At 39.7% G+C, this 13,039-nt stretch overlaps 1 protein-coding gene across 1 annotated transcript in view; it reads left to right on the top strand.

Moving 5' to 3' along the window:
- adgrb2 (adhesion G protein-coupled receptor B2) overlaps positions 1–13,039 on the top strand; it is a 230,056-nt gene that overhangs the window by 194,499 nt on the left and 22,518 nt on the right. The window contains exons 21-24 of the mRNA XM_020586396.1: positions 4,374–4,443; positions 5,683–5,749; positions 9,943–10,028; positions 11,673–11,771. Of these exons, the coding sequence (XP_020442052.1) occupies positions 4,374–4,443; positions 5,683–5,749; positions 9,943–10,028; positions 11,673–11,771 (322 nt within the window). The remainder of the gene's footprint in view (positions 1–4,373; positions 4,444–5,682; positions 5,750–9,942; positions 10,029–11,672; positions 11,772–13,039) is intronic.

Here is a 13,039-nt window from a genome sequence, read left to right as displayed (position 1 = left end):
CAATTGAGGTCTTGATCTGTTCAACTCTTCAAGGACATCCCTGCTTGTACTCAACGTTTTTATAACATTTATACTTTTTAATCTATTCAGCTTTATATTATGCAATACAAGTCAATGGGAGCTCAAAGTGCTGAGTCAATGCCGTGCAATTGGGACATGCCACTACATGACTCCCCCCACCCCCCACCCCCCCTCCTCTCACAGACACGTTCACACCTAGTTGTTTTACCTACTTTGTGGGGTCCTATTTGACTATTTTCACATCTTAAGTGCAGCATACTTTCAGCTAGAAAAGCCATTCAGGTATCAAAATGCTCAGCTCTTCAAGGACAGCCATTCCTACTTTATTGCATCTCATCCTTCAGATTATTCAACTAAGAACTTCAGCCATTTCTTCTCAACTATTTCAACAAAGATCTTCAGCCATTTCTTCTCAACTATTTCAACAAAGAACTTCAGAGCCATTTCTTCTCATTTTTCAGCTGTTTCAGCAATTGATTTCAGGCATTTTCAGGATGATCTTTCAGCTTTTATTAACATCCACACGCATTTTCGACAGGAAATGCATTTCTCTATTTACTTTTAAAAGCTTGGTGATGTAGGGACTGCTAGAAAATTGTGCTGGTGATCTACTGTTACTAGTTAGCTTACATCTAACACATCAGAAAGCTGGGATGTGTTAGGTCAAGATCAAGAGGTCAAGAATCTTTATTGCCATTATGCATAGCACAACGAATTTTTTTCCGGCAGCTCTCCGCTTAAAAGACAGACATTATTTACATAAAACACTATTGTATAAGTCAATATAAAAATATGAACAAATAAAAAGGGATGTATGGGACGTGTTAGCTCTAGTCTCTAAAAATAGCTCTCAGAGCATCTTTATATTTTCTCTGTACTGTGCTGTTTACTTACCTCGTCTAGTAGTAGTGGAAAAAAGTAGAAATTTTAGTCCAGTGTATGTGAGTGAAGTTGTAGTCTCATTTTTATACCTCCGTGCCATGGCTGGTTTTCAGTTTGTCCACCTGTCCAGCCTTTTCTTGTGAATACAATATGTCAGGAACACCTTGAGGGAATTTCTTCTAATTTGGCACAACCACCACTTGGACTCATTGATGAACTGATTAGATTTTGATTGTCCAAGATCACTGTGACCTCACTTCTGGTAATTCTAGTTTCCTTTTGATCTGCCTAAAAACTGCCATAAATAACTGTCAAAAAGCTGGCTTTTTACAGGTCTTTCTGGAAATATACTCCTGCTAGGCAAGTGCCATCCAGTGTCAAAACTTGGACCTCTTCAAGGTACTTCCCCTGAAGCCTAATAGTGTCAGGATCCAGCAGTCCGCACAACATAGCACAGTGGCTGGGAACTGGGAAGTAGAGTTGTTTTTGTCGGCCTGTTTTAATTTCAGTTTTAGTTTAGTCTTTGTGTGAAGCTGTCATTTTAGTTTTTATTAGTTTGTCACATTCATACTCTTTTTAGTCTAGTCTAGTTTTAGTCGACGAAAACTGATGACATTTTAGTCTAGTTTTAGTCAATGAAAATTGTATTTTAGTCTCTTTTTAGTAATGCAATTCTATTTAACCCAGTCAATATACTATAAGTACCTAGCAGTATAGAGGAAACCAAAAGTTTCTTTGAGCCAAACCCGTTTCAAACAAGGTTATCTTATTATATTATTGTTACCTTATAGACTCAAGAATACATCCAATACACATTTTGTGTGATTTTGTGGCCACATTTCTCCCCATCTTTTTTGACAACACATTGTTTTCTTTTCCACTTCTATGTAATGAAAGTTTTTCCAAATGTCGTTTTTTCTTTTTCTCTCAAAGACGAACCCCAGCTGGCCGGCCATCGGTGCCTTTCTCTGTGTCAGACTTAACTTTGTTTGTTGTCGTCTTCTAAATAATGCCGCGAGTGGAGCTTAAGGAAGTGACGTCACCTGTGTCTGCGCAGTGCGATCTGATGTGGCCCCTGAAGCGAGACACAGGAAACAGAAATACTGCAAAATAATAATAATGGCGTGACTGAACAAGACGAAATACCGTTGTAACATTTCATTTTGTCTCGTTTTGTTCAACGAAAATGAACAGACATTTTGGCATAGTTTTTATTTTGTGAACCACATTTAGTCTTGTTTTTTTTCATCAACAATATTGCATTATACATTTAGTTATAGTCATCGTCACATGACCAGCATTTTTGTTGCGTCTCGTCTCATTTTCGTCACGCGATAAAGGTTCGTTGACGATGATATTTAGTCAGAATTTTCGTTGACGAAAGCAACACTACTGGGAAGAGCACCGATGTGCTCTGGAACTTTGCTTAGAATACTGAAAAGGTCAAAGATCAAGTTCAGTGACCTTGTCTGTCCCATTTACAGAAATTTGATTGGTTGGCAGAGGCATACAATAATATTTTGGCTTCACTTTTGCATAGTGGAGGGAGTGACAATGCATTGACAGTATTTATATATAATCTGATTCTGATTAGCAAAGTCCTTGATAAGCATCAGCATCTACTGCCTAACACAATTGCTGATGTAACTTCCCAGAGGTCACACCATTTTGGCCACTACATTGTGTGCTAATGTCTTGAATTTTTGTAGTTACTGAATTTTGAAAGAGGCTGCTAAAAATATTAACTATCCATGTGTGCCCAAGGATTTTCAGTATTTCAACACTTTCATGAAATGCTGATTGAACCACTGTTCTATGATATAAGACAGTTTTACAAGAACAATAAATTATTATGTGGTATTGTCGAAATTGTTGGCTACATTATGCTTTGTTTCATTCTTATTTATATCATATTTTTTTGTCTTCTTATTCAATTTTCTTATATAACAATTTTTTCGCTTCAAGGACTGAATTAAATACAAGATATTCAAGACCATTTTTAATGTGATTTTTCTGCTGCAGCAAAAACAAGACATGAACTTTTACATACATACATACACAAAGGATATCATACTATGCACACAGTCACTCCTCTATCCCATTCAGCCCCCTTGCTGCTGTCACTACACCCTGATGCTGCAGGCATCGAGGATGTTAGAAACACAAAGCTAAGCTATCTTGAAGTGTGTTGCCAAAAATTGGTAAGATGCTTTGAGATAGCCCTAGAAATTACAACCCCCCCACCCCCAACACATTTCACTTGATAATGATCCTTCCAGTATAATCTCCCAAGTCACTGATGCCCTTACGTGATATAGGGGAGGGCGAATGTATAGATTGTTGAATAGTCACAGACAGCAAGAGAGATACTGACATGGGTGTGTGTGTGCACAAACGTATCGAGTATGCAGTGGCAACTATAGAATTATCCGATCCACTTACAAATGCCCATGAAGTGTATGAAACAGTCAAGCTGAGTGGAGAGGATCAAACAGCTTATCCTCCCCATGTCCATTTTGTAATTTTCTTCCCAATTATGTGATTGAAATCAGTTGCCATGGAAACAGGAGATTTTGGGTGTGCCTGGAACTGTGTTATATTATGAGCAGAAACATGTATGCCTGATGTTTAGGTGTGTGTTTACCATATTATATCAGTAAATGTTAAATTGATGTTGTTGCTGACATTTAGAAACTTTGTGCATGCTGCATAGTGGACCAGCCTGGCTCCCCACCATCTTATTTGTTAATGTTAATGTGACTTTTTCTAATTGCTTTTCATTTGCAGCCATAATCACAGCTTTGTTAATTACATGAATATTTCAGAGCCAAGCTCATTACGGGCCCTGCATATTTCCTTCTGTTTTTTTGGCGCACGGTTTGTGGCTCTCACTCACTCTCTCTCTCTCTTTCTCATTTGCACACAGACATACCCACATGCAGACATTCATAAATTGCTTGATTTAGCTAATTAATGCATAACTTATTGACCATTCCAAGCTATACTTCACATTTTTATTTATTTTAACTCTTTCTCAGTCTCACATGCTCACACACTCACACATACACATGTTGCATGTATAAGTCATAACTTACACTGAGATGCAAGAGAAGATGTCAGTGAATTAGTAAACAAAAATTCCATCCCTGCAATGGAACTGGACCTGAGCCCAATTTTCATGCCTGTAGCTAGGCCTTTGTGTCAAGGAGCACAAGCAGATCCCATGGACTTACCTTGCAGAGCACTTGGTTTTAGTCATACTGTATACGCATGTTACATGCGAGAATGACTTGGTTTTAGTCATACTGTATACGCACGTTACATGCTATTGCATGGCTGCTTAGCATTTAAATGAGAAGAGGCATATGGAGTTGTTCACAGTGGAAAATCTTATTTGGCCAACATGCTTGATCATCCCCATTAAATCCTCCTTGTGTGGTATCTCTCACCCATTTGATCCCTCTTTGCAGGTCTTCCAGCCCTCATTGTTGCAGTGTCAGTGGGTTTCACCAGAGCAAGAGGTTATGGCACAGCCAGCTAGTGAGTATTGCTTCTTTACTCTCCAAAAGCGGTTTAAACTCAATGTATTTCTTGCATCATTTATATTAATAAGAGCCTGTTTTTCCTCTATCCATATATCCACCCAATTTCTATACTCATTTATTCCTATTCTGTGTCATAGGGGAGCTTAAACCTATCCCAGCATACCTTTGGCAAAATGCAGAACACACCTCTGTGCCACTTTGTGCTCATTTAATTGTCACAAGACAGTTCCTAATGTCAGCTATAAGAGAGGCTGTGGAGATTTTACTTGAGACTCATTAAAGCTACAGAAAACTATGTTTTAAATACTTTCAGGTGCTTCAAATAGTCATGTAGTCATTTAAAGTAGGGAAAAACATCCTCAACAGTAAAAAACCTCTGAGGCAAAATGGCTAAATCTAGTTTATCAGGGTTGTGTGGGTGTAGTTTGATCAGATTTAACTGACAATACTAGCAAAACAAGTAACAGCCCAACTTTTGTCCTTGTACTTTTATTTAAATGTTGCTAAACTCTAACTGGAACAAAGAAATATGTCACCAGCTAAGCCCCACATCAGTAAGAAAAAAAAACAAAACAAAAAAAAACAAATTGAGAAATACTTCATGTTGAATAATCAGAACTATTTTAAGGTACGAAAATGTTGTGTTTATGTAGGACGCCATTGCTGAAGTAAGAAGCTGATTGAGAAAACTAGTTTTCAGTGCATTTAAAATAAAATTTATCTCACTAAGGTGACAAGATTATCCACCTTACATGTTCCCTCTCACTTTACTTAACACCTCATTAATATGACAACTGCATGCTAGCTTTTGAGCCTTGTGTTTTTCATCATTAGCTTCCCCTTTATTGAGCTGTAATTAAAACAACAGAGGGCTTTTAGCATGCTGTGATGACATCACTGGAGGGTACACTGAAACTCATTAAGCTTCAATAACTTTCACGCCAAAAGAAATTTCACAAGACCACTTACAGTTTGTGGTCATGTATGTATGTGGTGATGTATAAAATACATCTGCTCAGCCCTAAAGACAATATTAACAGAAACATAAAAAGCTAAGGACAATCAAGTAAATGTTATGCTTGATTGCGTACTTGTTGTGATAAAGTACTTGACACCCACAGCAAGTGACATATAAGACCTGAATGTGGTGAAGTCATATTTTACACCCCAGTAGTTTCATGATTTTGCAGTGTTTTTGTGCTTAAACCATTCCTCTGTTCTTCTCCTTCCCTAGCTGCTGGTTATCCTTGGAGGGTGGCCTGCTTTATGCCTTTGTTGGGCCTGCTGCTGTCATTGTATTGGTGAGTCTATCCAACATTCTGTCTTAACAAGACCTCCCCTCAATTTTTGCCAAAATAGTCTTTCTCTCACTGCATAATTCTACAAATGTTTTAAGTTATCCTCCAAGCTACAGAGATTTAATGCAACTGCGTATTGACCTCACAGGATTTTCCCTTTTTTCTTCATTCCCACATACATCTGAGCATAAACACCCGAGGTGTACATGACAAAATGATGAGATGAGCACTTTGATCCTTGAGTTTAAAATGTCAGCTGAGAAAAATGAAAGTATATTTCAGCAGACAAGAACTTGCAGTGGATGCCTGAACTGAATTTTAGCCCAGCAGCTGAATATTTCACTTTCAAAGTATGAGTCACTGGTACCAAATGTATTTAAGGCTAAATCCTTTTTATACAAACTTATTTTCAGACATAAATATGTGACTAACAGTGTGTGCCACAACCATTATAACACATCCTTTGTTTGTCTTTGCCACTTGCTAGAAAACAGACAATAGCTCTATATTGTTCTACTGCAAAACAGAGCGCATTGATTGCATCTCAGTGGTGTTTTAATCATCTGTTGTTGTGTGCTGCTGTATGTGGCTGTTTCTAAGATTAGCTAATTTCTCCCAACACTAATCTTAAAAAATCTGGATGGGGTACCAAATTTTACATTGGTATTTGTTGCCACTGCTGCTCTTGAACCTGTGTGTGTGTGTTTGCACATGTAATAGGACTTTCTTCTCTTGTTGCTTACACACCTTCTGTATATTGCATATCAGAGAGAGGGCATAGCTCAGCCAGCATCACACGTGTGCTATTTTTGTTTGTTTTGTTTTGTTTTTGTTGTTGTTTTAGCAAATTCGTAATGCGAGAACAGCAGTTTGGCAGTTTCTTTAAGTTGCAGTTTGGGATATAGGGGGACACAGGTTTATATAGTGTTGCATATTCATGACTTGATTCGTAATATAACAGCTTGCAATACTAGTATTATTTAAAGGTTTTATAGTTAGAAAACACTGCATAAAAAGTGATAATGAATTTCCTACCTGAAATTCCTTCCTGAAAGTATGTGGCCTGCACATTTAATCTCATAATTCTATGAGAAAGTAACCACAGTTAGTGTTTTATCTAAAGAAATATAATATACATAATTTTATCACTCTAAAATGAATACACTGGAATAAAATCAGTCTTATGTATATGCCTTCTCAGTGTATAAAAGGTTAGAGTTTGCAGCCAGCATATAAAATCAAGGGACAGTTATCCTCATAAAGTCAACAGTGGCTGCAATTTCTTGGTATGTTTCCAACTTTCCTATTTTTCTGCCTCCACAATGTCAGTGGACGTTCCACAGCCCAGCTGCTACATGATAGTCCCTGGTCCCTTGGTGTTGCTACTGGGGCCCCACTCTAACAAACAGCTGTAATGAGAGTGGGACATTGGGCAGAGAAACACAGACCTACCCACAGAACTCTTCTCTAATTAATGAACCTGGCCTTGGGCAAATAGCTGAGCAGGATGATGCTGACTCACAGAGCTGGGGCCAGACATGACTGACATGATAATAGTGCTCTCACAATCTGGTACATTGTAGGAAGCTGTCAGCAGCACCACACATACACACAAGAGGGAAGGAGATCAGAGAGAGAGACTTTGTAGTAAATTTGCAAAAGCTGCCAGATGTAGCAAAGAAATAGGCTTCAAGTAAAAATCCAGCTTCTGCTAAAGCTGCAAAAACTGGAAATTCAACTGCCCACATGAAAGTGTGGCATTTTTTTCCTTAGGATTTGTAGCATCCGTATACAGAATATATAAAAAGTTTCCGCTTGTTGGTGTCAGAGAAATCTGGGCAGACATTCAATTTAGTACCTTGATAAGAGTAGGAGCACATTGAATACATAGTAGTGTCAGTGTTGTTTTTGCTAATGCACCTCACCACTGACAACCAAAAGAACACAAACAGATGAAAAATGAAACGGAGACCCTAAACAGAGACCCTACAGAGAAACCTGCCAGGGTGCAAGAAAGAGTGCGGGTGAATGTTGAAAATCAGGATTATAAGAAATATGTTGCCAGGGCAGAAATCTCCCAGATGGCAGGGTTTCAGAGAAGAAGAGGTCTAGATGTGACAGGCCTTGGCTCAGATTTGTGATAGAATCTGTTACACTGGGTCACTATGGCCAGATGTTTGGCAGGCTTAGCTATGCACTCCTCATTAATAAGAGAATCTGGGATGAAGCACAAATTTAACTACCACTGCTTAGAGTGATAATAATTGCTGAAAAAACTTAGCAAAAAATCAACTGGACTAGGTTTTTAGGTTGAAGACGTTTCACCTCTCATCCAAGAAGCTTCATCAGTTCTGCCCGACTGGTGTTGAGTCGAAGATATTTATCCCCATCGGTGATGTTTCAGTCTTTTGATGGCCAACAATGTCCCCTAACGACTGAGTCGTTATATCCCAGTATCGGTGAGCGTCGTTACCTGTCTTTGAACCCTCACCTGTGGACCGACGCCTATTGTCCTGGTGGGCATGTTTGGGCAGAGATTTCAAAACACAGTTGTAGATGGATGACAAGTTATGTCTTAGTCCACCACCCCTATTTAGTGAGGGGTGATCTATTATGACAAAAATAGTTTCCTTGACTCCTCTCTCAAACCAAACCTCTGGAGAGGATCTGGACTTCACTGTCCTCAAAAGAATGTCCTTTGTCCTTCAGGTGGAGGTGGACTGCTGACTCTGGTCCACTGGAGTTGGCCCTCCTGTGTTGGGCCATGCGTTTTTGCAGTGGCTGCTTAGTTTCACCAATGTACAAGTTGTTACACTCCTGACTTAATTGTATATACAACATCACTCTGTTTATGTCTGGGTGTTTAGTCCTTCGGGTGAACCAGTTTTTGGTATCCACAAGCCCTAAGGGAGTTCTGGATGTGTAGTTTCTCCTTCTTGGCCCCTTCTGCAGTTGTGGGCACTTCCTCTGCCCTGTAATTTAAAGTTCTGATGACTCTCAGTTTGTGTTGAAGTGGATGGTGTGAGTCGAAAAGCAGGTATTGGTCCGTGTGTGTAGGTTTCCAAAGTACTTCTCGCTTCGGGTTTCTGTCCCCTCCCAAGTGGACTGCACAATCCAGAAAGGCAAGACAGTCATGTCTGGCATCCTCACGAGTGAACTTGATGTTGATATCCACAGAGTTGATATGCTTGGTGAAAGCCTTTACCTCCTGTGTCCTGATTTTAACCCATGTGTCGTCCACATAGCAGAACCAGTGGCTGGGAGCGGTACCAGTGAAGGAAGATAGGGCTTTCTCCTCAAATTCTTCCACGTACAGGTTGGCAACTATAGGAGATACCGGGGAGCCCTTAGCACAGCCATGTTGCTGCCTATAGAAGTGCCCCCTAAACTGGAAGTGGGTAGTGTTTAAACAGAGTTCCAGCAGAGTGCATACATGGTCTGGGGCGAGGTTAGTCCTGTTCAGCATGTCATCTTTCAGGAGTCTCTTCTTCACCGCCTTGGCAGCCTCTGTGGTGGGGATGCAAGTGAACAAGGATGTGACATCATATGAGACAATGGTCTTGTCCTGGTCCAGCTGCAGTTGTTTGACTTTCCTCATGAAGTCCTGGGAGTTAATTATGTGGTTTCCTGTGTTTCCCACCAAAGGAGCCAGAATGGTGGCCACGTGCTTGGCTATGTTGTAAGTCACAGAGTTGATGCTGCTGACAATGAGTCTGATCCATACCGATTGTTTTATATTAAGTGCAGTAGCTACAGGTACAATGAACTAATAAACCACTAGCCCTATCTAATGATTCAGTTTTTTTCTTTGTATTATTAGTGCAATGAGTCATGACAAAAGAAGTGAGGACAACATGGCACAACTTCAACAGACATGATGCCGTGCCTTTAGACATCTGAGACATCAGTTTCTTCATTATGATAGACATTACTGCTTTTGAAAACTGAAGGTGATAGCTGTGTATTCTATGTGACTGTGTATAAAACCTCACTGAGACAAGTCAGGCTGGGAGCTCTGACATCAAAAGCACTGTCACTTTTAGCCTTGAGCCTGTGGGACAATTTACAAAGTCATCTTCAGTCAGCTGAAACATTAAGAAACCAATATAGTATACACAGTTTATTGTATGTACAGTGCAAAATTTGAATGCCTGTTAGCAACCCCTTCTATTATAGCAATGCTCTGTCTCTCACAGGTGAACATGCTTATTGGAATTGTGGTGTTTAACAAGCTCATGTCTCGAGATGGAATCTCTGACAAATCTAAAAAGCAGCGAGCGGGGTAAGTTAACTTCCTAAACCGTCTGCACCTCTCACACACACACCCACCCATACACATGCACACATAAATGGCTTGAATGCACATTCCCACAAAACACACACTGCTCACTCATCCAGCCACACAGTTCTTGCTGGGAACTTACTTCAAATTTGTTGCATTAGATATGTTTTACCTGCTGTCAGACACAAACTAAGGGAGACAACTTTTTCATGGCAGCAAATTCTAACTGTTTTCAGGCATCTCTGAACACATACCTACTTGCACACCTGTGCCTCCAGTAAAGAATAAGCAAACAATATGATCTAATATAGCAACAAAATGACAAGACATCTGTTCTGTTGCTCAGCAAATTCTTTCAGCAATTCACTATGCACCATGCTTTTCATCTCATGTTCTCACTTTTATGTGACATAGATGAATACAGTGGATATGAATGCCAGTGGCAGATGGAAACCTGATTACATACTATAAAGAGAAGAATTATGTGGATGAAACCTTATGCATGACATCCTGTAAGACTTTCCTCCATTACATTACTTCTGTTAAGTTGGCAGTTGTTCATCTTCTTAACTAATGCTTCAAATGGAGATTTCCTCAGATCTCACAGCCAAACCTAAGTCTTTCTTTCGACTGTTTTCTCTCTTGTTCTCTCTATCATTACATTCCTTTTTGTGTATGTCTCAAATTGATCGATCAAATTGATCAGTTGCGCATAGCTTACCAGTAGATTGGCTCTGTGGGAGGTTGATTAGCTTTTGTTACCCTGTGATGCAACTAAGATTAACCAAAAACACACTTACACACATGCACAAGCACATACACAAGTGTACCCGTCTTTGTTAAAAGGAAAGTCCTTGGTGTTAACCAAGTACTAAATACATTTCATTTCAGAATCTCAGAGGTGGGCGCACAGAAGGAAACACACGCTAAGGGCTCACTCACATTAGTCGGTAGTGTTGCTAACAGGACAGGCTGTCATTAGCGTAATGCATTTCCTTATGAAGCCATGGGGATGTGGCTGGCACTAAGGCAATGAGCTGTGATGGGATGCTAATGTAGCATAGCCTGTGTGTGCGCTTCCATCATTCTCTGGCACACACATATGCACATGCCCACATGCTGTTACTCTCCATCTGAGTAGTCAACTGTAAGTAAACAACCGAAGGAGTCGTCTTCTTCTCTCATATCATAATATAGCCTCATTGTGCAAAGTCACATGAATTGATAAATAACACACACTAGCAGTGGAATAAGATGATCAGTGTATATCCTGTCTGTGTCACTGTAATCTGTTAACCCATATGACTTTGCCGTAACATTGCGATGTTCGTCTCTCATGTTCTCTCTACTTGTTCTTAATCAATCTTTGTATTCTGACTGTTTTTCATTGCTGCTACTCTTTAAGATCTGGTTTTAATTTGCCTTCTTTTCTCCCTCCCCTCCCCTTTTTCTTTTCCCCTCCCTCTCTTTGTTGTGTCCACTTTTTTCTCTCTCTTTTGGTTCTTTTGCAATTGTGACACCTGCATATTCACCCGTTGTCATAACTTGGAACTTGTGTTTCCACACATCCCCCACTCCTCTCTCCTCCCCACATGGTTGTGTGTGTGTGTGTGTTTATGTGTGTGTGCATACACATGTCCTAAGTGTCCCAGCGGAGGCGCGTAGCCGACTGCTCCTGAAATGCTCCAAGTGTGGCGTGATCTCGAGCACCGCTCTGTCCAGCTCAACTGCCAACAGCACCATGTTAGTCCATTGTGTTCTTTCTTCCCTCTCTTTCTCTCTCTTTCTCCCCACTCCTCACTCTGTCTCTCCTGCTCTCCATCCTCCTCTCTCTCCCTCCTCCATCCTTTTAATCTCTAGCTGTCGGTAATGATGCAGGATGACATTCAGGCTTATCTAGATAAAAAACACAAACTAATGAAAGGAAAAACACCTGCACTGCATGTCACCACTATTTAATGAAAATATTTTGATCCAAAGTAGATTTTCCTCAGGTCATGCAGAACAACTCTGATCTGTGTCAAACAGTTTGTTTGAATTTGTTTATAGCACAGTACTGCAGAGGCTTACATTAAAAGGCAGTACAATGTCAGGAAGGTTCTCAATTATGTGAGCCATGCTGGTGTCAGACACAGTAATTGTTAAACTTTCTGGTTCTCATTGTGATCCACTTCAAACTGATGGTCATAGTAACACATTATATATTATGAATGTTCATTCCATTGTTTATCTAACCTCCCATCAACATTGCATATATACTGTAGCTGCAGGTATTCAATACTTTTGATGTAAAGTTTTATGGATGATATCTAAATGTGTCTGCACTACCAGTCACGCATATGTTCCGGAGGTGTCCTCATACAGTATTAGGGACTAGGGAAAGTCAGGATATTTTGGTTACAATTTTGGAATAATTCATTCTTGTTTTATTCTGCCTCACAAATGTCCCAACTTCACGGAAGAGCTAACTGGAATATTTGGTAATGCTTTAATTCACAGGCTATTTTGCAGCTAATTTCCTCGAAATGTTTCTCATAATTTCCTAAATATTGTTCGGTCTTTTTTTTTAATTACTCATATATTTCCAAGAAAGGCCTGCTAAACTGAGTACTACGAAACTGAGTACTAATTACAGTGCCTTGCAAAAGTATTCGGCCCCCTTAAACTTTGCGACCTTTTGCCACATTTCAGGCTTCAAACATAAAGATATAAAACTGTAATTTTTTGTGAAGAATCAACAACAAGTGGGACACAATCATGAAGTGGAACAAAATTTATTGGATATTTCAAACTTTTTTAACAAATAAAAAACTGAAAAATTGGCCGTGCAAAATTATTCAGCCCCCTTAAGTTAATACTTTGTAGCGCCACCTTTTGCTCCGATTACAGCTGTAAGTCGCTTGGGGTATGTCTCTATCAGTTTTGCACATCAAGAGACTTAAATTTTGCCCATTCCTCCTTGCAAAACAGCTCAAGCTCAGTGAGGTTGGATGGAGAGCATTTGTGAACAG

The sequence above is a fragment of the Monopterus albus genome, unplaced genomic scaffold (genome assembly GCF_001952655.1).
Source record: "Monopterus albus unplaced genomic scaffold, M_albus_1.0 scaffold404.1, whole genome shotgun sequence".
Classification (NCBI taxonomy): Eukaryota; Metazoa; Chordata; class Actinopteri; order Synbranchiformes; family Synbranchidae; genus Monopterus; species Monopterus albus.
Note: the sequence above shows the minus strand (reverse complement) of the source record. Positions and strands in the feature narration are given on the sequence as shown.